Source organism: Geotrypetes seraphini, chromosome 14 (assembly GCF_902459505.1).
Source record: "Geotrypetes seraphini chromosome 14, aGeoSer1.1, whole genome shotgun sequence".
Lineage (NCBI taxonomy): Eukaryota > Metazoa > Chordata > Amphibia > Gymnophiona > Dermophiidae > Geotrypetes > Geotrypetes seraphini.
The window spans coordinates 49,081,864-49,108,545 of record NC_047097.1 but is presented as its reverse complement, the minus strand read 5'-3'; the positions used below and the strand labels follow the sequence as shown (position 1 = coordinate 49,108,545).

The following is a 26,682-nucleotide window of genomic DNA, read 5'->3' as shown; positions in this document are numbered from 1 at the left end:
TTTGTGAATTATTGATACAGGAAGTGATGCTGCCAATTCAAAAGCCAAAAATTGAGAGGAACCCAACCCCTGTTGGAGAACTCTCTGCAGACTACAAAGAAATATAAATGATTAGATTTCATACCATTAGATTGAACATCATCAGATTCAGACTACCTTTTTTTTTAATTCTTTATTTATAATTAACATTTGACAATCTTACAAGTCAAAGATAAAATACAATGTAAACAGAAATATATCCATAAGATGCATACCACTACCCTTCATCATAATTTTTAAGGAAATTGGGTATACTTTACAGAGTATACTTAGTCCACTATATATGGGGTCGGAGCCGAAAGTAGACTGAATTTTAACATCAAACAAAATATAGAAGAAAACTAAAGATGAGGCTAGACTGCCCTTCAAACATATTCTCACTGAGCTAATTTGAAAGCACAAAACTCCTGAAGAAATTACACATTGCCCTTTAGCTGAAATAAATTTAGATAATTGCTATGGCTCATAGAAAACATACCTATTTTCTTTAACATCAATACACCTAAACGGTCACGATCACCCAATATCAAAAACTATAAAAATATTAGGAGTCACTTTAGACATCCACTTGACCATGATCGAACACACGAACTTGGTGGCAAAAAAGTGCTTTTTTGCACTATGAAAATTAAAAATCATCAAAAAACATTTTGACCCTCTATCTTTCAGACTACTGGTACAGTCATTGATTCTATCCACCCTGGACTACTGCAACATCATTTACGTGTGTATACCTAAAAAAACTGTGAGAAAATTAAGAATAGTGCAAAACACAGCCGTCCACTTAATATTCAGACTAAAGAAAAACGAACACATTATTCCTTACTACAAACTGCTACACTGGTTGCCAATGGAGGCACAAATAATATTCAAATTCTCTTGCTTTAAACTGGTGTGGGGAATGGCCCCTACCTATCTCTTACCACATTTCGACCTACACATCCCCACGAGGACAACCAGAAATTGCAATCTTTTTGCCTATCCAAAGATCACTGATTGCAAATACAGGTCCTTTCTGGACAGAACTTTTAAGTTTCAAGCTAGCAAACAGCAGATCTGGCTAGGCAATTACATCAACAGAGCTAGGTCGACCTATGGCACATTTCAGAAAGAAATTAAGACAGCTCTGTTAAATAGATTTATATCCGAGTCAGATACCCTTTAAAATCTATTAACAACATGTTGATATTGTGTATTCTCACTAATTGTATTCTGTATTCACTGACTGTTCAGTGACATCTTCGCCATTTGTATTCTGGAATTCACTGGTTGTCCAGCCCTCTTCACTGTAGACTGTAGAAGTCGCAAGATTGTGGCGGTATAGAAAAAATAAAGTTATTATTATATAGCAAAACACAATTACAGGGGTATCTCAAAACAATGGTTGCGCTTAAATGCAATGCCTGAGGTCTCAAAATAAAAAACTGTTTCCTTCTCTTCCAAGTAGGACGAGACACGTCTGGATACATTCTCATTAAATTAGTCAAAAAGGGAACATCTTTATATTTGAAAAAAAAATTTAAGCATTCATTCCCTATCTGAATTAATAGCAAAATGTACCAATAACATGGCAGAAACCTGAGCTTCAGTATCCAGGAAACAAGATAAATCTAAGTTATCAGCAGATAAATTCTGCTGATTAGGATTTTGAGACTTACCGTAATTCTCCTAGATAAATAATAAATTTTGGAGAGAGGCAGATATAAAGTCTCCGTTACTTTCAGAATTCCATTTAAATATCTTTTAAACATAACTAATGCAATCGTAGGAAAAACCTTTGGAAAATTAATAATCTCCTTATAGAGTTTTCCACCATTTCTTATTTGAAATGTAAATTTGCACTCTTTTTAACCCAAGTTAAAGCTTGTGTTTCCAAAGCTTTTATTCTGGTTTCATAGACATCCAATTTATTTTCCAAGCTTAAATTCTTTATTTTTTAGTTCCAGATTTTCTGAAAGCACCATAATACAACACGAGGAAAGTTGCTGCATTTGATTTTCCAGCGAGAGTTGTAAATTAGCTATAGCTTCCCATATCGACTCCATAATGAAGACCTCAGGTCTCTCTGTAGGGGAGCAAACAATTCTGGAATCCCTTATAGAAACCAAAGTACCTGTAGCCGCAGTAGTAATTAACGAAACTTCATGGACTTATTCCATTCTCACCACTGATTGCAATGATGCCAAAGAAGACTCCTCATGGTCGGTCCTCCTGTTCTGTTGGGTCGGCAAGACAATGTCCCGGGCCGGTTCAGCCACCAACACCAACTCCATTGCCTCAGGACAAATCAGTGGGCTCCGCTCCTCCAGAGATAGAGTGGTGCCCTCGAAGGAGAATTCACACGCCTTAGCCTGCATGCTCCCTCCAGCCGAAGATCCCTCTGGTTGCTGAATTCGGGAGCTACGCTCCACATAGACATCCAGTCCAGTCTGTGCAACAGATTCCTCCGGGGAAACCCGGCTCTTCGACTTTTTTTTTACCATTAGGCAAAACTAAAGCAAATCTTCGAAATAAAATCATGACAGCGTCTCTGTGCATATATCAAGCTGCCATTTGGATAAGCTCCACCCCATCAGTTTCTAGTTACAAGACCTCCACTGTCTTCCTGGGTGGGTTTTGGACTGGCAAGCCCAAATTCCTGCTTCATCTTGCTAGACCAATACAGGCTGATGGAATGGTCCAAAGCTTTATCCCTCAGAAGCAACACCTGTTTGCTAAACGCACTATCTCCTCTGCCTTGAACATCAATCTTGAAATGCTTCACAAAAGGAAGGCGGCAATGACCACATTGCTGCCCTCCAGATGTCTTCTAGAGAAACTACTCAGGCCTTCACTCTAGAGACTAGTAGAAAAGCCCCGCAACCCAAATGCAACTGTCAAATCAAAAGATAAAAGCCATTTGTATACTCGCCTTAATCAAATGCACAAAAGCGTACTTTGGGGCCATCTCATTCTTGAGATGCCCAAGAAACAAAACAAAGCCTGCCATATTTCCAGAAGGAATTTGTCACTTTAAGTGGCGCAGAAGCACATTGTGAACATAAAACTTATGAAGCATTTGGGGTGAAACCAGACAACTTTGAGCTAGATTCACTAACCCCCGATTCCGTGTCCGATTCGTTCCTGATTGCATGCAGGCCGACAAATTCATAAAAGGCCGCATGCAAATGGGGGATGATCGTTGACACACCCCAAACCACGGCACGGATCGCTAGATTGCAATCCTTGAGCATGCGCAGTGCAGACCCTGACAGTAATGACATAAGCAGCAAATTTAATCACCTTGCTCGTCGTACTAATTTCCAGGTCATTTATAAATATGTTGAAGAACATGGGTCCAAGCACCAAACCCTGCGGCACTCCACTTGTGACGCTTTTCCAGTCCGAGTATTGTCCATTTACCCCACTCTCTGTTTCCTATCCGCCAACCAGTTTTTAATCCACGTGAGTATTTCACCCTCAATTCCATGGCTCACAATTTTTTGAAGTAGTCGTTCATCCGGGACCTTGTTGAACGCCTTCTGAAAATCCAGACATACAATGTTGACCGGTCACCCTTGTCTATCTGCCTGTTTACTCCCTCAAAAAAGTGCAGCAAGTTAGTCAAACAAGATCTTCCTTTGCTGAAGCCGTGCTGGCTGGTCTTCATCAGATTGTGTCTGTCTAGGTGATAAATGATGCGGTCCTTTATCAGCGCCTGTACCATCTTTCCTGGTACTGAGGTCAGACTCACTGGTCTGTAGTTTCCTGGATCTCCCCTCAAACCTTTCTTGAAGATCAGCGTAACATCTTTATTTTCTCTTCTTTATTAATTTCCAGGTACTTTAGTTAGATTGTGAGCCTTCGGGACAGTAAGGGAATTTTTTAAGTACCTTCTTACTTCTCATTTATAATCTTAATGTATATTTTCTTCAAACCGCTTAGAACCTAACGGATGTAGCGGTATATAAGAAATAAATTACATTACATTACATTTGCCACTTTCCAGTCTTCCGGAATCCTTCCTGATTTGATCGACAGATTGGCTATTAGTTGGAGCAGTTCAGCTATAGCCCCCTTTCTGTTCCTTGATTACCCTCGGATGGATGCCATCTGATCCTGGGGATTTATCGTTCTTTAGCCTATCAATCTGCCTGCATACCTCTTCTAGACTGACCGTCTACCCTGTCAGTTTCCAGTCTTCGTTTCCTGCGTATAGCCTGTCGACTTCCAGTATGTTGTGTATATCCTCTTCAGTAAATGCAGACGCAAATAATGTGCTCAGTTTGTCGGCGATGGCTTTGTCCTCCTTTACTGCATGGTCATCCAACGGCCCCACCGCTTCCTTCCCAGGTCGTTTCCCTTTAATATATCGAAAGAATGGCTTGAAGTTTTTTGCCTCCTTATCTATTTATCCTCGTAGTCTCTTCTGGCCTCTCTTACCGCCTTACGGCACCTGCTTTGATGTTGTTTGTGATTTTTCCAGTTTTCATCCGTTTTTGACCATTTCTATTCCTTAAACAAAGACTTCTTGTCTCTGATTGCTTCCTTCACCGCTACAGTGAGCCACGCCAGTTCCTTGTTCTTTTTCCTCTTGGATCCCTTATTGATACACAGTATATATAGATTTTGCACCTCGGTGACTGTGTCCTTATGCTTGCTCTAGTGTTTTTACAGTGCTTATCCTCTTCTTAATCTTCTTCCCCATGAGTCTCATCCCTTTGTAATTCTCTTTTCAGAAGTTCAGTGCCATGCCCGTCGTTCTGGATCGATGTTTTGCCCCCGTGTCCAAGTTGAAGCGGCTTATATTGTTATCACTGCTTCCCAGCATCCCTTCTACTTCTACAACTTGCGCCGGTCCTCATAGTCCATTTAGAATTAAGTCCAGAATTAGATTTCTTCTCGTATTTTCCTTGACAAGTTGTTCCAGGAAGCAATCGCCTACAGCATCCAGAAACTTGATCTCCCTACTGCAGCCGGAGGTGTCTAGGTTCCAGTCTATCCCCGGATAATTGACGTCACCCATGCGTTGCCTCCCTTGCAGTTGCGTTTAATCTTGTCTGTCATTTCTCCATCAGTTTCTTTGGACTTCCCAGGGGTTGGTAGTAGATGCCGATCTTCATTTCCATTCCATTTGCTCCTGGAATTTTGGCCCATAGAGACTTTACCTTATTTTTCGTTTCCGGCATGTTTTCTCCGGTAGACTCAATTCCCTCTTTGATGTATAGGGCAATACCCCCACCTTTTTGACCTACTCTGTCTCTGCGGTATAGCTTGTATCCCGGTAGCACAGTGTCCCAGGCGTTTTCCTCGTTCCACCAAGTTTCCGTGATGCCAATTATGTCAAGGTTATCTTTCTGTGCCATAGCTTCCAATTCCCCCATCTTATTCCTTAGCTCCTTGCATTCGTGTACATACACTTGAGTTTGCGGCCTGTTACTTTCTTGCATTTTCTTATCTCTTGTGTCCCTTTCGATCCGTCAGGATTTCTGTCTTGCTTATGATCTGGTGAGTTTTCCCCACTATCTTCCTGTATGGTATCCACTTTCTTGCATTTTCTTCCCTCTTGTGTCCCTTTCGATCCGTCAGGATTTCTGTCTTGACTATGATCCGTTATCTTCCTGTATGGCATACCGTTTTCCGAACCATCGACTCTTGGTCGACTGCCGGCTTTCCCCTTCTTCCTAGTTTAAAAACTTCTCAATTTCTCTCTTGATGTTGCTTGCAAGTAGCCTTGTTCCATCTCTGCTGAGGTGGAGTCCATCCTTCCTGTATAGCTTGTTCTTCCCCCAGAACGTCGTCCAGTTGCGCACAAAGTGGAATTCTTCTTTCTCATACCAGCGCCTCATCGATGCGTTGACTGCAGCTCCGTCTGCCTCTTCTCGTTGGCTCTGGGTACCGGAAGGATCTCTGAGAATGCTACCCTCAGCATTCTGGTTTTCAGCTTCCCTCCTAGCATCCAGAACTGGTCCTTCAGTCCTTCCCTGATGTATTTCCTGTTGCTCACGTTGTTTGTCCCCACGTGGATCACCACTGCCGTATCTTCCTCTTCCACGCTGTCGATGATCTTGTCAATAAGGCTCACTATATCTTCTACTTTGGCTCCTGGTAGGCAGGTCACCAGCCGACCCTGTCTTCCTCCCGCTATGTGGCTGTTGACTTGTCTGATGGAGTCCCCCACAACGATTGCTGTCCTCTCTATCTTCTCTTGCCTCTTTAGCCGCAGGTCCGTGTCCCTGGTGTAAGACCATCTTTCCAGCCGTAGGTCCGTGTCCTTTGTGCACTTCCATCTTCCCTCATCCTGGCGTTGGCTTGCACCGGACTCGTCTTCCTGTGGCTTCCCTCCGCTGTTTCTAGGTCTCAATGCTGCGCCACCTATTTCTTCCTTGTGGTTGTCCTCACTCACTGTAGGTGTATCTTGGCAGCTCCACTGTTGTTGGTGATTTTCCACAGCCTCCCTGTATGCCTACTCGATGAACTTCTCTAACTCCCTGACTTCTTCCTCAACTGTTTCCTCTGTCATGAAGTTTTCTGCCTCCCTTTCCTCCTCTTCCACTGCTCGAAGTGCTTCTAGTTCCAGTATTCTGCCCTCCAGGAGTCTTCTTCAGGCCATCCAGTTCCTTGCATCGAGTGCATACATAAGACCGTCTCCCAGAGGGGAGGTAGTCATACATATGGCAAACGGTGCAGAAAACTGGGTAGCTCAACATCCTGCTTCTGTCTGCTGCATCCATTGCTGTCCACTAAAAAGTCAAGGAGGTGGGAGGGTTGTAAGACTATCTGCCTGCTAGGATAACACCTGTTACAGGTAAGTAACTGTGCTTTATCCTAGGACAAGCAGGTAGCATATTCTCACATGTGGGTGGAGGGAAGTTGGCATTCAAACAGAGAATAAATTCTGTAGAAATGTTTGGTCGAACTGACTATCTTGTCTATAAAGATTCTCCAAACAGTAGTGAATGTATGCATGGAGAACCATGTAGCTGCTTTACAATGGGAGTAAAACAGAGATGAGCTACTGAAATGGCCATAGCTCGAACTTTATGTGCAGTGACATGACCCTTCAGCATCAACCCAGCCCAAATATAGAAAAAAAAGAGATACAGCCTGTCAGCCATAAGGAGATGGTTCTCTTGTTAACAGGAGTTCCAAATCTGTTTGGATCAAATGGCAGGAACAATTGAAGTCCTGTGAGGCTTGATTTGATCCAGGTAATAAGCAAGAACATGTTTACAGTTCAGTATGGAATGCTGCTTTACCATGGTGAGAATGTGGCTTTGGAAAAAGACAGGGAGAACTATTGACTGATTAAGATGAAATTCCAATACTATCTTTGGGAGGAACTTCAGATGAGTACAGAGAACCACTCTGTCACGGTATAAAATGTCTTGTAAGGTGGTTCTTACACCAGTGTTGCAGTTCACTGACTCTTCGAGCCAATTAGGAATACCACTTTCCTTGTGAGGTGTTTGAGAGATGAAGTCACTAGTGGTTCAAAGGAAAGATTCATCAGAGTAGAAAGTATAACATTAAGATCCCAAGCAATTGGCGGTTTAGTGTGAAAAACAACTTTCATGAATCTGGACATTAAAGGACGTACAGATAAAGGTTTCTTATCCATTTACACATAAAATGCAGTTGTAGCACTGAGGTGAATTCTGATAGAAGTAGTCTTGAGACCAGCGGTAGAGAGGTGTAAAACAGTGTTTCTTAACATGCGGTACGCGGGCTGCTTGTTGGGGGTATGTGGTAGTGCTGCCCGATTCAATTGAATGGATTCATTCCCCCCTCCCGAGTCAGCTGCAGGCAGGGTGTGGGAATTGCCGCTGATACTGTGACCAGATTCAATGCTGATTCGGTCCCCCTCCCCCAGGCTTCCGACCTAAAGCAGCAGCGGAAAACAGGCTGCTCTTGGCCTGCCCGCTGGGGCATTCCCTCTGCTGCATCACTGATTACATCACTGATGTGACAGAGGGAAGCCCTGGCAGGGAGGCTACCAAGCTACCTGTTTGCCACTGCTGCTTTAGGTCAGAGGTGGGAGGTGGGAGAATCACTATCGAATCGGAGGCAGGGTGAGCGAATCAGCACAAAATCTTGTCATAGTATTGGCAGCAATTCCTATAAGCTAACTGCCGCTGACTTGGAAGTCTCTCCGCGACAGAGGGTAGACTTCTGGGTTAACGGCAGGCAGCACGTGAGAGTCACTGTCGCGTGCTGATACCACAACCTGAAGAAGCAAGCCTTGGAGTACAGGAAAGGAGACAAAGGATGTCTGATGGCACAGAGGGAGGGAAGAGTTAAGAGGAAGAAAATCTGATGGCACAGGGGGAGGGGAGGGTGAGAAGGAAAGGTGGGGGAGTAGATGGAGACATGCATGGTGAGGGGAGAAGATGGAATTGCAAATAATGGAGGAGAGGAAGGGAAGATGGTGCATGGAGGGGGATAGAGAGATTTGACAAAGGGCGCAAGAAAGGGAGAGAGAGAGGTGTTGGACATGGGGGTAGATGAGAGGGAGAGAGTAACACACAGGAGGTGGAAGGGGAGAAGGAGGGATATGCTGGATCCAAGAGTAGAATGAAGTGATGGAGAGCTGCACATAATTCTGCCAGGAGTAAACAGAGGTAGAAAGGGTGAGAGGGAGAAATGTTGGATATGGTGGTGGAGAGGGGACAGATTGAAGGGGATGCAAGGGAGAGGAATGTTGGACATAGTAGTGATGGAGGGAGATATGTGGCATAGTGCTGGAGAGGGGTGAAAGAAGAAGAAATGGACATGGGGCTGGTGGGCAGTGGTGAAAAGTGCTGCACATGATCCGGGGAATGAAAGAGGGAGAAATGTTGGACTCATGGAGGGACAGAGAGAGATGATGATTGGGGAAGGGAATGAGGACTGGAGGAGAGGAAGGCATGCAGGAGGCAGAAAGAAAGAAATATTGGATGTATAGTCAGAAGGAAGTGCAACCAGAGACTCATGAAATCACCAAACAACAAAGGTAGGAAAAATGATTTTATTTTCAATTTAGTGATTAAAATGTGTCAGTTTTGAGAATTTATATCTGCTGTCTATATTTTGCACTATCCGCTATAATGATACCCTTAGCGTGCATGCGTACTTCAATCCCCATGTTTCCATGCCTCTGTGGTGCCGTGTCCCCGCATGCGCAGTAGGAGCCTGCGCATGTTTCCTCAGCAACGTTCCTGCCCCAAGAGAATTCATCTTTGTCGCCATACAGACCTGATGCCTTGCTGGTGGGTCCGACTGCTGCCGAGATATAAGAATATAAGAAGTGCCTCTGCTGGGTCAGACCAGAGGTCCATCGTGCCCAGCAATTCGCTCGCGTGGCGGCCCAACAGGTCTAGGACCTGTGTAGCAGTCCTCTATCTGTACCCCTCTAACCCCTTTTCCTTCAGAAAATTGTCCAATCCCTTCTTGAATTCTAAAACCGTACTCTGTCCTATCATGCCCTCTGGAAGCGCATTCCAGGTGTCCACCACCCGTTGGGTGAAGAAAAACTTCCTAGCATTGGTTTTGAATCTGTCCCCTTTCAACTTTTCTGAATGCCCTCTCGTTCTTGTAGTTTTCAAGTTTGAAGAACCTGTCCCTCTCTACTTTCTCTATGCCCTTCATGATTTTGTAAGTCTCTATCATATCCCCTCTAATTCTCCTCTTCTCCAGCCCCAGTTTCTCCAGCCTCTCAGTGTATGAAAGGTTTGCCATATCCTTTATCAATCGTGTCGCGCTCCTCTGAACCCTCTCGAGTATTGCCATATCCTTCTTAAGGTACGGCGACCAATATTGGACGCAGTACTCCAGATGCTGACGCACCATCACCCGATACAACAACAGGATAACTTCTTTCGATCTGGTTGTAATACCCTTCTTGATTATACCTAGCATTCTATTCGCTTTCTTAGTGGCCGCTGCACACTGTGCCGACGGCTTCATTGTCTTATCCACTATTATCTCCAAGTCCCTTTCCTGGGTACTTTTACTCAATGACATCCCTCCCATCGTATAGCTGTAACTCGGGTTTTTGCGGAATAGGCGGCCAAGAGCCTACTTACAAACGTTGGAGGCCTGGCCCTTGAGATTGTGGGGAGGGGAGAGCTGAGCTGTGCTGTCGGCGGGGCACAGGGCAGGGGGGAGAAGCGGCCCCAAGCTGTGCAGTCTATGCCCTGGAACCCGCCATCTCAGAACTTGCCTGTCCATGGAGGACCACCAGCACGACTTCTACCGCTTCTCCTGGTCCTCGCTGCACAACCCTCAGCAGCATGGACACAGTGACAGCAGCACCGCCAGAGCCCAGCCCAAGCCGAAGAAACATGAGCAGCCGCATGGCTTCCAGCATCAGGAAACGCACCCGAATAATGGGGGAAGTTAAGGAGAGAGGGAGGGCCATGACAAAAACAGAGAGGGGTGGGAACTTGAATTAACAACAGGGAAGAGGCAAAGGGTAAAAATCTAGGAAATCAGAAAGTCCGGGGTAGGAGGGAAAGAAGGAAGGAGAGAGTCAGATTAGTTCCTAGGCCAGCAGGAGGGAAGTAGATAAGTGGAGTTGTATCGGGATTGGAAAGGGAAGGAGGAAGGCTTGTTTTGAGAATTGTGGAGGTGAAGGGAAAGGTGCAAAGACCAATCTTATTTTTTCTCTAGGAAGGGGTGCTGCTGGACAGGGGGGAGGGGGGTGAAAGGAGAAGGGAAGACATACAAGGGGAGAGAGACAGAAAGACAGACAGACAGACAGGGGGCAGAGAGACATTAAAAAAAAGACAGACAGGGGGCCAGGGAGTGAGACAAAAAAAAGAAAGGGGGCAGAAAGAGAGAAAGAAAGACAGACAGAGAAAAAAAGAAATGCCTAAGTCTACACACATATTCTAGCACCCGTTAATGTAACAGGCTAAAAAACTAGTATTGCTATTTTAAAGTCATCTGCCTTGACATCTCTGAAAAAAACCCTGATATAAATGATAATTAACAATTTCTCTGCGTACAGTGTGCCTTATGTTTTTTTTTTATTTTGTAGTTAGCATTATGTATTGTTAAGATTATATTGTGTGTATATGAAAAGTGGATGGATGAAATTTCATTACAATTAGTACTATTATTATGGGGGCGGAGCTTGGGTGGGTCTGGGGCAGAGCTTGGGTTGGGGTACTTGGTATTTGTTAGGCTTAGGGGTACTTTTTAATTACTTAATTAGAGATTAATTAATTACTTAATTAGAGATAGGTGTATGTTCTTTTTTATTTCAGTCCCTGATCTTGTTTTCTATTTATATGGCTTTTCTAAGTAATTGTTGTTTATCTCAATCAAAAAATATATCTATCATAGTTGATAACAGACCTAATGGACAGTGTTACATTTCTTCAGGTGTTACAAATGGCGTTACAAATTCTAATCTGGTTTATATCTCATGTTCACTCCTCTCACAATATAATGTCTCTCTGTCACTCAGTCCAAAACAATCATAATGCATAATATTCAAATTATGAGTTTAAAAGAAACTTGGATCAGCATGGAGAAGAGCCATATGTTACTGAGGCCTAGATGCACTAAGTCAGCGATTATCTAATCATCGTCACTAAACTAGTTTTGACTGTGACAATCACATTTGCCAACCTGATGCAGAAAATGGCTCAGCTCATGGTTTTCTACACAATCGCTCATTCTCTGATCCGGCCATGCAAATAAGGTCATTAATATTGAAATGCCATGTAAACTAGACGAGTGATGCTCTAACACAGGGGTGACCAATACGTCGATCACGCTCAGGCGACCCCAGTCGATCGCAGATCGGGTTCCCTTCTCTTTTTTCCACTCCTGACTGGCCTGCTCCTGAATTCTGCTGCTGCCGCCGCTGTTCAACATTTTAAAAAAAACCGGCTTGGAGAACTTATGCTCCGGGGGCTAACGTGTGCTTGTACCGGCTTCCCTTCTCTTCCCTCTGAAACCGGAAGTTATGTCCGGGGGGGGGGGGGGAGAGGAGGGAAGCTGGCACGCACATGTTAGAGCCCCATTAAGCGGGCTAAAGCAGGAGACAGGTCAGTGAAGCTTGCGATTTGCTCTTCTTGCTGCCAGGTCCTGCCTACTTTCTGTTTCCTCAAAGGCAGGACACGGCAGCATTTCTCCCAATAGGTCGATCTTGGGCCGATCAGCCTTCCTCTCCCCGACGTCAATTCTGCCGTCGGAGAGGAAGTTCTGGCCAGCGGAACTTCCTCTCCAACGGCAAAACTGACGCCGGGGAGAGGAATGCTGGTGGGCCCGAAGCAAGGAGCGCTTGGCCAGTGGCGGGCGGCTTTGGGGGCCTGTTATCCGAAGGCAGTGGCAGTGGCTTGGGGGAGGGCAGGGAGGGAGAAAGAGGGCAGGCAGGGAGACAAAAGGAAAGAAGAGAAACAGAAAAAAAGAAAGGGGGCATGAAGAGAGAAAGAAAGAGAGGGCAGGGAGAGAAGAAAAAAATGTTGGGGGGGGAATGAGGTCAGGAGGAAGCATACAGGCTAAAAGAAGGGAAGAAAGATTGGATGCACAGTCAGAAGAAGAAAGTGCAACCAGAGACTCATGAAATCACCAGACAAGGTAGGAAAAATAATTTTATTTTAAATTTGGTGATCAAAATGTGTCTGAATTTATATCTGCTGTCTATATTTTACAATATGGTCACCTTTTACTAAACCGTAATAGAGGTTTTTAGCTCAGGGAGCCTATGAGTGTCGAGAGCAGTGCTGGGCATTCAGCGCAGCTCCCTGCTCTAAAAACTGCTATCGTGGTTTAGTAAAAAGGGAGGGGTTGAGTATTTGTCTATTTTTGTATGGTTGTTACTGAGGTGACAGTGCATAGAGTCATCTGCTTTGACCTCTTTGAAAAAAACCCGGAATAGGAATGATAATTAACAATTCTATGCGTACAGTGTGCGTTGTGTTTTTTTAAAAATTTTATTGTTGGTAGATCATTTTGACTTGGTCATTTTAAAAGTAGCTCGCAAGCCCAAAAAGTGTGGGCACCCCTGCTCTAACATCACTTTGCGATGCACAAAACAAAGCGAACACTTAACAATCTGCTTACTTGTCTTACCATTAGTTCAGCCCTGAAATTAATATAATATTTATAACTGGCACCGCTCCCCTCCCCCCCACAGCAGCGAAAATGGCAGGTGGGATGCCCACTCCCTCCTGCCAATGAGGGCCCCCCATGCCAGGCACACCCCCGCTCCAGAACCATCCTTCCCCCTCCCCCCTCCAAAAAAAGGCAGGAGGGATGTTCACGCCCTCCTGCCAGTGGATGCTCCCGCAAACCTTCCCTATCCACCCAAACCTTTGGGAGAAGTTGAGAGCAGGAGAGATGCTCAGTCCCTCCTGCTCCGAGGCCCGCCAAATGGCAATCATTACTATCTGCTGGCCTGTACCCCTATCCTTTTATTTCAGTCTTATCCTGTATTCTTTAGTCGGCTGGCATCTGCAACATGTTTCTTCAGGCTCACAGTCTAGTGTAGGAAGCACACACTATTTTAGCCTTGCAGCCTGGTGATTTCCTTAAATTGAACCAGTGCAGGCAACATAGTAAGGCACAAGAGATAGCAAGTGTGGGGGTCAGCAGGAAGTCAGAGAGTCAATTATCAAAGTGGCAGTACCATCCACCCTAATCATGCCCAGCCTCAGAGATTATTCTTTACTGTGCATTTTCAAATGCTATGGTTTATCTTCCCACTGTCTATAGCAGGGGTGCCCAACACGTCGATCGCAATCGACAGGTTGCTCACTCAGGCGACCCCAGTCGATCGCAGAGCGGGTTCCCTTCTTCCCTTCTCTTTTTTCCCCTCCTGACTGGCCTGCTCCTGAATTCTGCTGCTGCCTCTGCTGCTCAACATTTAAAAAAAAACAACAAAAAAACGGCTTGGAGAATTTATGCTCCAGGGGCTAACGTGTGCTTGTACCAGCTTCCCTTCTCTTCCCTCTGAAACCGGAAGTTATGTCTGGGGGGGGGGGAGAGAAGGGAAGCCGGCACGCACATGTTAGAACCCCATTCGCGGGCTAAAGCGGGAGACAGGTCAGTTAAGCTTGCGATTTGCTCTTCTTGCTGCCAGGTCCTGCCTACATAGAAACATAGAAGATGACGGCAGAAAAGGGCTACAGCCCATCAAGTCTGCCCACTCTGCTTACCCACCCCCTGTCTATGCCCTAATGACCCAATTTCCTTATCTTGACCCTCGTAGGGATCCCACATGGGTATCCCATTTATTCTTAAAGTCTGGCACGCTGTCTGCCTCGATCACCTGCACTGGAAGCTTGTTCCAATGATCAACCACTCTCTCTGTGAAGAAATACTTTCTGGTGTCGCCATGAAATTTTCCGCCCCTGAGTTTGAGCGGGTGCCCTCTTGTGGCCGAGGGTCCCTTGAGAAAGAAAATATCATCTTCCACTTCGACACGTCCCATGAGGTACTTAAATGTTTCGATCATGTCTCCCCTCTTCCTACGTTCCTCAAGAGTGTAGAGCTGCAATTTGTTCAGTCTCTCTTCGTACGAGAGACCCTTGAGCCCCGAGATCATCCTGGTGGCCGTCCGTTGAACCGATTCAATTCTGCGCACATCTTTACTGTAATGTGGCCTCCAGAATTGCACACAGTACTCCAGATGAGGTCTCACCATGGCCTACTTTCTGTTTCCTCAAAGGCAGGATCCGGCAGCATTTCTCCCAATAGGTCGATCTTGGGCCGATCAGCCTTCCTCTCCCCGACATCAATTCTGCTGTCGGAGAGGAAGTTCTGGCCAGCGGAACTTCCTCTCCGACGGCAGAATTGACGTCGGGGAGAGGAATGCTGGTGGGCCCGAAGTAAGGAGAGCTTGGCCAGCGGTGGGCGGCTTTGGGGGCCTGTTATCCGATGGCAGTGGCAGTGGCTTGGGGGAGAGCAGGGAGGGAGAAAGAGGGCAGGCAAGGAGACAGAAGGAAAGAAGAGAAACAGAAAAAAGAAAGGGGGCATGAAGAGAGAAAGAAAGAGAGGGCAGGGAGAGAAGAAGAAAACGTTGGGGGGGGGGGGAATGAGGTCAGGAGGAAGCATACAGGCTAAAAGAAGGGAAGAAAGATTGGATGCACAGTCAGAAGAAGAAAGTGCAACCAGGGTCACAAGGAGCAGCGTGGGGTTTGAACCTACAACCACAGGGTGCTAAGGTTGTAGCTCTAACCACTGCACCACACTCTCCTGAAGACACAAGGAATGTCACCAGCGTTTCAAGTTAGCCCCAGCATTAAAAGGATGATGTTTGTCTTTCCTGATTGCTTCCCTTCAAGTATATTTTGCTCCATTCTGGCCCCATAATGAACTGAGTTTGAGATCTTTGCCTTAAGATTATAAACTCTCTAGGGTAGGGGTGTCAAAGTCAGTCCTCGAGGGCTACAATCCAGTTGGGTTTTTAGGATTTCCCCAATGAATATGCATGAGATCTATTTGCATGCACTGTTTTCATTGTATGCTAATAGATCTCATGCATATTCATTGAGGAAATCCTGAAACCCAACTGGATTGCGGCCCTCGAGGACCAACTGACACCTGTGCTCTAGGGGAAAGAAATATTTTCTGTACCTACAAAGTAAACTGCCTTAATTTTCTGTCTGAAAAAGCAAATCATGAAATCCAAAATCCTAAAATGCAATTGCCATATAAACATCAATTGTATTACATTTTACATTTCTTACACAATCATGGGCATTTCTCCTTAGAGTACCATACAAATTTTTAACAGAAAACATGTTACCTGATTTAACATGATTGGTTGTGCTGTTACTGTAGCTACAGGCCGTGGCTCTGGCTGGGCCATTACTGGTACAGAGATATTTCTTGATACTGGCTGTGCTGTTACTGGAATTGTCACAGGTCTGCAAACTGGCTGCGATAAACCAGAATTTGTTCTAGACATTTGCTGTGTCAGTATACAAGTAGGAATTGGTCTTTGAAGTGAGTGGGGAGATCCTGAAACAACGACAGGTCTGGGTACAGGTTGAACTACCGAGCTAGTAGTAGGCCTGGGTGCTGGCTGATATACTGGTGAAACTGCCACAGCACCTTGGCTCAAGGTGGAAGTCTTATATTGTTGACTTGTAGGTTTGAATGTTGAAACTGTGCCTGTTAATGCAAAATAAACAGACTTCAGTAAGGATTGAATGAAAGAAGAAAAAGCTATATTTGTTCAAATACAAAAATTACTGTGTACCTCTGCTGGGTGCACCATTTGGCATCCCTCTTGGTGATGAACCATGGTTGATTCTAGGTAAGTTATCTGCATTAGAAAAGCCATAAGCACAACAATGAATACAGTGAATGTATACAAAGCTCTACCATGTTGATACCAAAAAATACAATAAAGGGTTAATCAGGCTAATTTTCAGTAATGCCCAACTGATTTATCTAAGCATCCAAATATGTCTTCTAAGTTTTAAAAGAAGTCAATCAAAACTAAGCACAGATTTTTGCCTGAAAATTTTCCTAAGACTAAGAGGCCAGCACGTGGCTGCTGAAATTTAAGGCACAGTCCTGGCCAACACTAACCTTAGCCAACTCAAACTCCTTCCCAAATCCCAATACTTTAAAATCTTCCCTAGTGTTAAATTTCTCCTCCCATAGCTCAATACCCTCTCTCCCCTCACCCACAAGCTCAATCTCTCTTTTCCACACATACCCCCACCAAAGAATTTAATTTCACAATTTCAAAGGATCTTCTCATTTACAGGTGAGATGTGGTAGAAATATGATCTCTCACTGGCCAGCAACACTGATTGCTGAATTACAGAGCCTGTTGCAAGAAGGCATTTTTCATCAGTGCCAGAAAGAGAAAGACTGACATCTTCTAGCCCATGGATCCTCCAGAACCCTAAGATGAGATTGTTTTAACAGTAGAGTACGGATCGTAATACTGTCCAGGAGGGAGGAACTGAACTGTTCAAATATCATGACCCAAGAAGACAGGAAGATCTTGCATAAGAGGGTAAGAGTTTAAAGTACTGCAATTAAGAAGGAACGGGAATAAACTGTAGGTCAGATAGGTGAACATTGGCTCTAGACACAGAGCAGCTTTTAGATTTAGTTTTAATCCACCTAGTGCTGGCCATAAATTAGTAACCAACTATGCAACTCTCTTATATCAAAATGACACACTCCTTGGACAATAGAATTAACTACAGCACCATTGTCAAATTAGTAACCTACATTTGCTCCCTGATAAAATTTCATTTTTTACAAGTATGTTGTACTCACACAAAGGAAATTTTTCACTTAAACAGATTTAGGATTCGCTCTCCCTAATGGTTTTTTTTGTTTTATAAACCCGCGGTAGCACTGCTGCCATAGTAAATGCACCGAAGCCCATAGGAATTCAATGGCCTTTCAGTGCATTTACCGCAGCAGCATTGCTAACGTGATTTTGTGCAAGTTATGGTCAAAGTTTTTTTTAACATCTATTCTATAAAGACTGCACCAAGAATTAAGAATTCAAAATAAATTTTTGTTTACTAGTGACTAAATGTTCAATAGTTGACTACGATTTAAAAAAACACTAATAGTATTTTTGGTTTATGCAGTCATTTAATTAGTGCTATGTTATAGATTAAAACTATTCAATACTTTTTTGATCTAGTTTTATATATAAATTCTATGGGCTAGATTCACGAACCTGCCTAATCTGGGCAGGTCCGATGAATTCTGCAAACTTCAATATGTAGATGGGAGCGATCGGAGGAACACCCCCATCTGCCTGCTCAGATCGCTCTACAGCAATCCCAGTGCATGCGCAGACCATCTGTAGATGGTCTGTGCATACGCTGGACCTCTGGGCCCGGCAGGGTTTCTCCTCCCCCCCTTTTAACTACATTTAGGAGCCCGTGGTTTTAACTCGCTTAAGCCTGTGGGTTAAAACCACAGGCTTGCACTGCGGGGAAGGGTGGGAGAGTCAGGACAGGCAGGCGTGTTCGGGGCAGGAAGGCAGGCGTGTTTGGGGCTGCAGGAGGCATTCAGGGCAGCAGGATTATCGGGGCTGACAGAGCAGAGAGCAGGGCGACAGAAGGCAGGGCAGTCGGAAAGGGCTTGAGCGACTGGTCCTCAGCAGTCACTTGGGAGTGATCAGTCAGCCCAGTCAGTGCTGCAGGGTTTTGGTTTGTGAAACGGGTCCCTGCCTACTTTGCATGCCGTTGCCCTCACTTGCATGCACGGATTGGAGGATGGTCGGCAGAGAAGTAAGTGAATCGGGCTGGAGGGAAATTTGGTCACTAAGGGGTCGCAAACCGATCGGTACACAATCGGTTTGCTTAGTGAATCTAGCCCTATGTCTGGATTCAAGAAAGTGTGGGACAGGCACCTGGGATCTCTTCAAGAGAGGAGGAGATAGTGAAGGCTGTGGATGGGCAGACTGGATGGGCAATTTTGGCCTTTATTTGCCATCATGTTTCTATTCCGCATAGAGAAAATGTTCAAAAAATTGGCAGTTTTAAGTCAAAACTTGTGAAATCTATTTATAGAATCTTCATCGGACACATATATAGTACTTATAAAACAATAGACAAATATTACTATTTATGAATAAAATCAAAACACAAGGAGATCAATCAAATAATATTTTTTTCCTATGAGGGTTCTCTCTCTTGCTCCACCTGAAAATGCATCTGCCATGAAGGGCCTATGACTACTTTTTGTTATAAGTTGTAACCAATAAAAGTCCTTCAATAATAATCTTATTTATCACAAGGTAACATACAGTTAAAAAAAAAATAATAATAATAATTCACTGGAAAATTCTATAGTCTTCACTTGCCCATGGTAAATCACCTCAACCTAACCTCTGTGCTAACCATTCTCACACCAACCCATCACCACCTGAGCCCCAGTACAACATAAATAGATTCTACATACTCTTTCCTCCTTCTCTCCATTGTTCTTGGCATGCCCTTCCCACCATTCACACTAAACCTCTTCACTATTTTTTCCATTTTTAAATGCTCACTTTCAGACTCTCATGGTACACTTACAACTCCTCTTGCCATCTAAACCTCTCATCCTGTTCTCTCTACTCTGATTCAAACCATGTTCAGTAGTGTGTCTCAGCAGCAGCTCCCTTCTTCAGCCACTACCGATATATCCTTCACTCTTCTCCTTTAGCAGCATGGATTGAGCACACCCTTGTCTGCTCCCCTCTCTCCCACCTGTGAAGGATGCCGACTCTGTCAGATCTATGCAAAGAGGTCAGTACTACATTCACAGGGAGGCCTTAGCCCATCAAGAGCTAGAACTGGTTCTGTATCCTTTACTTAGAGACATAATGGTCCATTCTGAAATAGAGGGGGTACGGCTGGGCACAGAAGTCTTTAAATTGTCACTCTTTGCGGACGATATACTGAAGCATATTACAAACCCAGAGAAGTCTCTGTCAGCTTTACTGGAAACATTTGCTGACTTTGGAGATTTCTCTTGATTCAAATTGAATCTGGATGTCAGACTATTTGTACACAGTGTCTAATAGGGACATTTCCATTCCCTTGGCTTGCCCCTTATGGAAAGCTGTGGGCTCCTTCAAATATTTAGGTGTCTAAGTGTAAATACTAAGGATATATACAAATCTAAATGTTTCCCACTTACTGCATATTACAAAACAGCACCTTCTGCCATGGGCAGCTCTTTCTCTGTCGCCAAGGATAGGTTTATTCACATTGATACTATTCCCTATATCGTTGTATTTTTTTGTAAACTCTACCACTGCATTTGTTGACTAAAGACATTACTCAGCTGCATAAAATGCTCCAATGCTTCTGTTGGGGGAAGGGGGGGGGAGGTGAGTAAAAAGATATATAAAATAGATAAAATTCAATTTTCGGTAATTGGCAGAGAGGTGGTCTGGGGTTACCTGAAATAAAATTGTATAATATGGCATGTTTACTGTGTCACCTAGGAGATTGGGTCAGTACCATCAAGATCTTTTCCCCGTTGCAGATGGAGTGCTTATTGTGCTCCACTGCATCTCCTATATGTATTATATGCAGAAGCCAGGTGGTTAATGGAAGTCGCTCGAAGGAAGGAAAGGTGACTAGTGGAGTCCCTCAGGGTTCGGTGCTGGGGCCAATCCTGTTCAATATGTTTGTGAGTGACATTGCTGAAGGGTTAGAAGGAAAAGTGTGCCTTTTTGCAGATGATACCAAGATTTGTAACAGAGTAGACACCGAAGAGGGAGTGGAAAATATGAAAAAGGATCTGCAAAAGTTAGAAGAATGGTCTAATGTCTGGCAACTAAAATTAAATGCAAAGAAATGCAGAGTAATGCATTTGGGGATTAATAATAGGAAGGAACCGTATATGCTGGGAGGAAAGAAGCTGATATGCACGGACGGGGAGAGGGACCTTGGGGTGATAGTGTCCGAAGATCTAAAGGCGAAAAAACAGTATGACAAGGCAGTGGCTGCTGCCAGAAGGATACTGGGCTGTATAAAGAGAGGCGTAGTCAGTAGAAGGAAGAAGGTGTTGATGCCCCTGTACAGGTCATTGGTGAGGCTCCACTTGGAGTATTGTGTTCAGTTTTGGAGACCGTATCTGGCGAAAGACGTAAGAAGACTTGAGGCGGTCCAGAGGAGGGCGACGAAAATGATAGGAGGCTTGCGCCAGAAGACGCATGAGGAGAGATTGGAAGCCCTGAATATGTATACCCTAGAGGAAAGGAGAGACAGGGGAGATATGATTCAGACGTTCAAATACTTGAAAGGTATTAACGTAGAACAAAATCTTTTCCAGAGAAAGGAAAATGGTAAAACCAGAGGACATAATTTGAGGTTGAGGGGTGGTAGATTCAGGGGCAATGTTAGGAAATTCTACTTTACGGAGAGGGTAGTGGATGCCTGGAATGTGCTCCCGAGAGAGGTGGTGGAGAGTAAAACTGTGACTGAGTTCAAAGAAGCGTGGGATGAACACAGAAGATTTAGAATCAGAAAATAATATTAAATATTGAATTAGGCCAGTTACTGGGCAGACTTGCACGGTCTGTGTCTCTGTATGGCCGTTTGGAGGAGGATGGGCAGGGGAGGGCTTCAATGGCTGGGAGGATGTAGATGGGCTGGAGTAAGTCTTAACAGAGATTTCGGCAGTTGGAACCCAAGCACAGCACTGGGTAAAGCTTTGGATTCTTGCCCAGAAATAGCTAAGAAGAAAAATTTTTTTTTTTAAAATAAATTTTTAAATTGAATCAGGTTGGGCAGACTGGATGGACCATTCGGGTCTTTATCTGCCGTCATCTACTATGTTACTATGCTTTTGCCTCTTCATATAAAATCCAATCTTGTGATCAGTTCAGTTCTTTACGTGGGCTCTATTTTTTTCCTCACAGAAGTTGCTTGCTCCCCTTTTGGAGAAATGGAGGATTCTTGCCCAGAATGGACAAGCCTTGTTTATCCACTTTGGAGAGCCCAGAGTTTATGCCAACTGCCGCATGTTTTAATGGAAGAGGGGTACTTAAGTTTGGAGTCCTTACAGGGTCCTTTACAGGGTCCATTTCCATACCTCTTATGGGAAGGCTGTGGGCTCCTTCAAATATTTAGATGTCTTTTGCTGATCACTTTTGTTACCTTCAGTTACAGCAGGGGTGTCCAACCTTTTGGCTTCCCTGGGCCGCATTGGCCGAAAAAAAACATTTCTGGGGCCGCACAAACACTGCAGCAAGACAGAGGAGGGAGCCGGCAAGACGGTAAACACCCAGGGGCAGCAGAGGAAAACACTGCATTGCCCTCGACCGGGGCCGCACAAAATACATCATGGGGCCGCATGCGGCCCTTGGGCCGCAGGTTGGACACCCTTGAGTTACAGCATATTATTCACAACATGTAATTAAACTCTAGAATTCGTTGCCAGAGAATTTGGTGAAATCAGTTAGCTTAGCAGGGTTTTAAAAAGGCTTGGATAATTTCATAAAGGAGAAGTCTATAGGTCATTATTGAGATGGCTTGGGGAAATCCACTGTTTATTCCTAGGATAAGCAGCACAAAATCTGTTTTTAATACTTGAGATCTAGCTAGGTACTTAGGACCTGGGTTGGTCACTGTTAGAAACAGGATACTGGGTTTGATGGACCTTCAGCTGCCCCAGTATGGCTATTCTTAGTTTCTTAACTTCTTACCACCTGCTTCGCTGCCTTTGGAGGCGGCTATTGTTATTTAAAACCTATTTGACCTCCCTACTGACATACTTCCTTCCATATCGCTTTTTCATAAAAAATTGCTGCAAGGCATACCTCTGAAAGTTCTTTCCTCTTTAGCTGGTCAATGGAGTTTGGACCTGTCTTATAGACTATCTGCTAAGGACCTTTCAATTGCTACGTTCCATCCCACATTGGGTAAGCTCAGTTGAACTGAGGGAATGTCAATATAGATTGCTTTTTTTAATTCATATGTCCCAGAATATACTTTATCATATGGAATTCATGGGTTCTGCCTTGTGTGTGAAATGTCATAAAAAGACATGAAGTTCCCTGATGCATACTTTGTGGAAGTGTGGCCTTATTACTGCTTTCTGGCGATCGGTAACAAGATATTTGGAGTGTATCCTGCATCAATCTATTACATTTCACTCTGGGGTTATACTGCTGGGTCAAGTGTCAACTTTGGGAATATAGGGGAAGGATCTCAGAATTTGGACAGTGAAAGCTTACATACTGGGAAAGAAAAGTATCCTTCAATACTGGACACAGTCTATTGCCCCTCCTTTTGGCATTGGTGGAATAAGTTACATGGTCTTCTACTGATGGAATGCAAAGACTTGTTGACCTTTAAATATAAAGACTAGTTTCTGTCTATTTGGAGGGCTTTCATACATTCATTGCATCCTAGAATATGAGGTCATATTTTGAATCAGATAGGGGACCTGTTATCAGTTCCATAAGCTTAGGGTATTCTTTGTATCGGTTGGGGATCTGAATTTTTTTTTCCACATTTCAACTCCACATAGTAATTGTCTCTGTTTTTGGGCGGTCTTTCACTCCTACTGGGCTTCAGGTTTGGCGGGGGGGGGGGGGGGGTTGTTTTTTGGCAAAGTGTAATGGAAGGTTTTGTCTTTGGGGACTGAGATCCTAGCTTGGTTTCTTTGTTCAGTTTCTTGTTTATGATTTTACTATGATTGCTAAATGGATAACCTCTATACAGCTTGCTCTGTTCATTATGTTGTACTCTTTTGGTTATCAATAAAATTGTTGCATCATAAAAACTTGAAGATCGCCATGCCATGCATGTGCGAGTGTCTTCCCATCTGCCGCTCACTCAAGGGACCATCAGTTCAGTAAAAAAGCTAAGAAGCCAACAAGGGGAGGTAGGAGGGTTGTAAGAATATTTGCCTGCTGTCCCTGGATAAACACCTGTTACAGTTAAGTAACTGTGCATTATCCCAGGACAAGCAGACAGATTACTCTTGCCTATGGGACTCCCTAGTTGCCAGGGTCACAAATCTGGATGAGAATAATGGATATATGTGCATGAGCCTGGCAAAATGCAATAGGGCTGGAGAGGAGTTGGCCTTTAAATGGAAAATTTCTTGGAACTGTTTGGCCAAACTGACTATCTCGTCTGGAATGATTCTCCAAACAGTAATGAGATGTGAAGGTATAGATTGAGGACCAGGTGGCTGCTTTGCAGATGTCTTCAACAAGAGTGTAAGGTAGGTGAGCTACCAAGGTTGCCATTGCTTGCACTTTGTGTGAGCCTCAATGTCAGCTCAGCCCAAGTATTATAATAATAATAACTTTATTTTTGTATACCGCCCATCCATAGTTCCAGGCGGTTCACAAAGAAGAACTTTACAATCAGTGAAATATACATAAGTTCAGCAAAAAGATATACAGCTCAACAGCCATGTTGAGATGGTTCTCTTTGTGATAGGAGCTCTAAATCTGTTTGAATCAAATTACAGAAGAGCAAAGAAGTAATGTGAGGCTTAGTTCGATCCCCGATCTAAGTAGTAAGTGAGAACTTGATTACAGTTCAATGTGTGGAGGGCAGCTTCACCAGGATGAGAATGTGATCTTGGAAAGAAGACAGGTATAATTATAGTCTGGTTCAGATGACATTCCGAGATGACTTCAGGGAGGAACTATGGATAACTACCCTGTTGAAATGTCATAAAAGGTGGATCCGACACTAGCACTTGAATTTCACAGACTCTGCGCACAGATGTGATAGATATGAGGAATACTACATTCAAAGTAAGATACTTTAGAGATGAGATTGAGAGTGGTTCAAAGGGAGGTTTCATCAAAGCGGAAAGTAGCACATAAGATCCCATGGTACTGGAGGAGGTATGAGAGATGACTTGGTATGAAAAAGTCCTTTCATGAATCTAGAAACCAGAGGATGATTAGACAATGGCTTTTTGTCTATTGTTGTTATGTAAAACACTAACAGCACTGAGGTGAACCCTGACTGAAGTAGTCTTTCCCAACAGTAAAGGACTGTGTTTACAAGTGTTTTTTTAATAGAACTTTAGCTTACCAATCTGGTTTCTGGGGCAAGGATTTTGGCAATTTGATTACTAAGTTTTGTTCATATCAAATCTTTAGAAGGATGCTGAAAACCCATCTATTTGCTAAATTTTATAAATAAGTTTTGGAATTTAAAGTATATAATTCCCTGTGCACGCATAGCTCTTGCATCTGTTAACTGCATAGATCCGAGAGGTTTTGCAGTATACAAATGGCTTGTTATGCTAAGACCAGAGTTGGAAAGGTGCAGGAGATATTCAAGCACCAATGGTAGTGAGCTTGCGACCAAATCCAGTAAGTGATAATCACACCAGATCGTGAAGCGAGCTGGTAATAGAGTTGAGTGGATGGTCTTCTAAAAGCTTCAATACTGGCTGACACTGGTGCAGAAAGTGTCAAGGTATCTAATTGTTAGGGGAGAGATACCATGCTGTGAGTACTAATATAGATAGGAATGGAGAAGAACCATCATTTTGCAAAATCTACAGTGTGATGGGTTCCCTTATGCTGATTTGAAAGAGGAGAAGGAACCAAGGTTGATGAGGCCACTGTGGATCTATTAGAACCATGGTGCATACAAAACCTGGTTCTGCCAGTTAAGAAGAAAGGCATCTAACTCCAGATGATTGGCAGTATATAGTCTGGAACAGATGACGGGAAGTTTGTGATTGTGAGGGGAATAAAAGAGGTCTATTTCTGGGGTCCCCAATCCACAAATATTTGATGAAGAACCTTGGAGTTGAGTGTCCACTTGTGAGGCTGAAGGATTTGGCTCAATTCGTCTGCCAATACATTTTACTTTCCTGCCAGGTAAACTGCTTGCAGGAAAATGTTGCGAGGGATTGCTGAAGACCAGATTTGTATCAATTCCAGGCAGAGGCAACAAGATTCCATCATTCCTCCCTGCTTGTTCACATAACACATGGCTACTTGGTTGTCTGTGTGGATGAGTACTTCTTGACTGAAGAGACTATCCTGGACTGTGAACAGAGCATTGCGGATTGCTCAAAGTTCAAACAGAATGATATGGAGAGATTTTTCCTGAGGACTCCATATTGCTTGGATATGTAAACCATCAAGAGGGGGCTTCCCATCCAATCATGGAAGCATTGGTTGTTAGGATCTTTTGATGTGGTGGCACTTGGAACAAAAAACCCTTGGAGAGAGATTGGTAGGTGTTAGTCACCACTGGAGCAATTTTTGAAGTTGTGATGTCACTCTGATCTGTTGAAAGAGAAGGCCTGTGGCTTTAGACCATAGGGTTGAAAGAGCCCATTGAGGATCTCTGAGATGGGCAAAGGGAGTAAAATATACTGTAGATGCCATGTGAGCAAGTACTCGCAGTTGAAATGTAGCGAGAAGAGGAGACTTTCTGACAAAGTTGTATCGAGTTTCTGTTATGGTAGGAATTAATTAGTTTGAATCGTATTCAAGAGTGTTCCCAAGAATTCTAGAGTCTGTGTTGGTTCTAGATGTGATTTATCGTAGTTTATTGCAAAACCCTAGGAGTTCTAGTAGGTGAATTGTTGCATCCCTGATTTGTTGAGCCTGCAGAGGTGTGGAGGCTTTGATCAACCAGTATGGGAATACAAGAAATACTACTAGGCATTTTGTGAAAACTCTGGGTGCTAATACCAGGCCACAAATGGAAGCACCTTGTACTGGAAATGGCGTATTCCTATTCAAAAGTAGAGGTATTTCCTGTGGGCAGGTAGAATGGGAATATGGGTGTACTCTTCTTTGAGATTTAGAGAGCAAAGCCAGTCATCCTTTTCTTTTTTTTTTTTATTTTACAGGTGCTTTATTGATGTGGAGTGCTTTTTAGTAGAGAGCCATCCAGTTGCCAATCCATTTATCTGAACAAAAAAACTTAAGAATAAAAAGACGCCTTTGATCGCAAATTAAAACAGACACAAGCTGAAAAGATGAGTTTAAATGGGTAACAACACATTATAACTTGCGACAGACATCTTTTTGTAGAAGAGAAACTGAAGTGCGGCACTTAAATCTTTATGTTCAGCAGTTCATCAAGCTTATTCTGGATGTCTCCATATACTGTATTAAGCAGTTCTTCTCTAGATTTTGTTCCATCTAATTGCACCACATCAACACTGAGATCTTCCATTATCTTCTTATGTTTAATATACATGGGCCAGACATGGCCATCAAACAGTCCAGGTGGATCAGGA

The 26,682-nt window shown here is 43.8% G+C and overlaps 1 protein-coding gene across 7 annotated transcripts in view; it reads right to left on the bottom strand.

Annotated features, from left to right (window-relative positions):
• Positions 1–26,682, bottom strand: part of ZNF280D (zinc finger protein 280D) — a 235,533-nt gene that overhangs the window by 148,736 nt on the left and 60,115 nt on the right. For all 7 annotated transcript variants that reach the window (XM_033920137.1, XM_033920139.1, XM_033920140.1 and 4 more), the window contains 2 exons: positions 16,217–16,282; positions 15,761–16,128 (listed from right to left, as the gene is read on the bottom strand). In XM_033920137.1, coding sequence (XP_033776028.1) covers positions 15,761–16,128; positions 16,217–16,282 — 434 coding nt within the window. The remainder of the gene's footprint in view (positions 1–15,760; positions 16,129–16,216; positions 16,283–26,682) is intronic.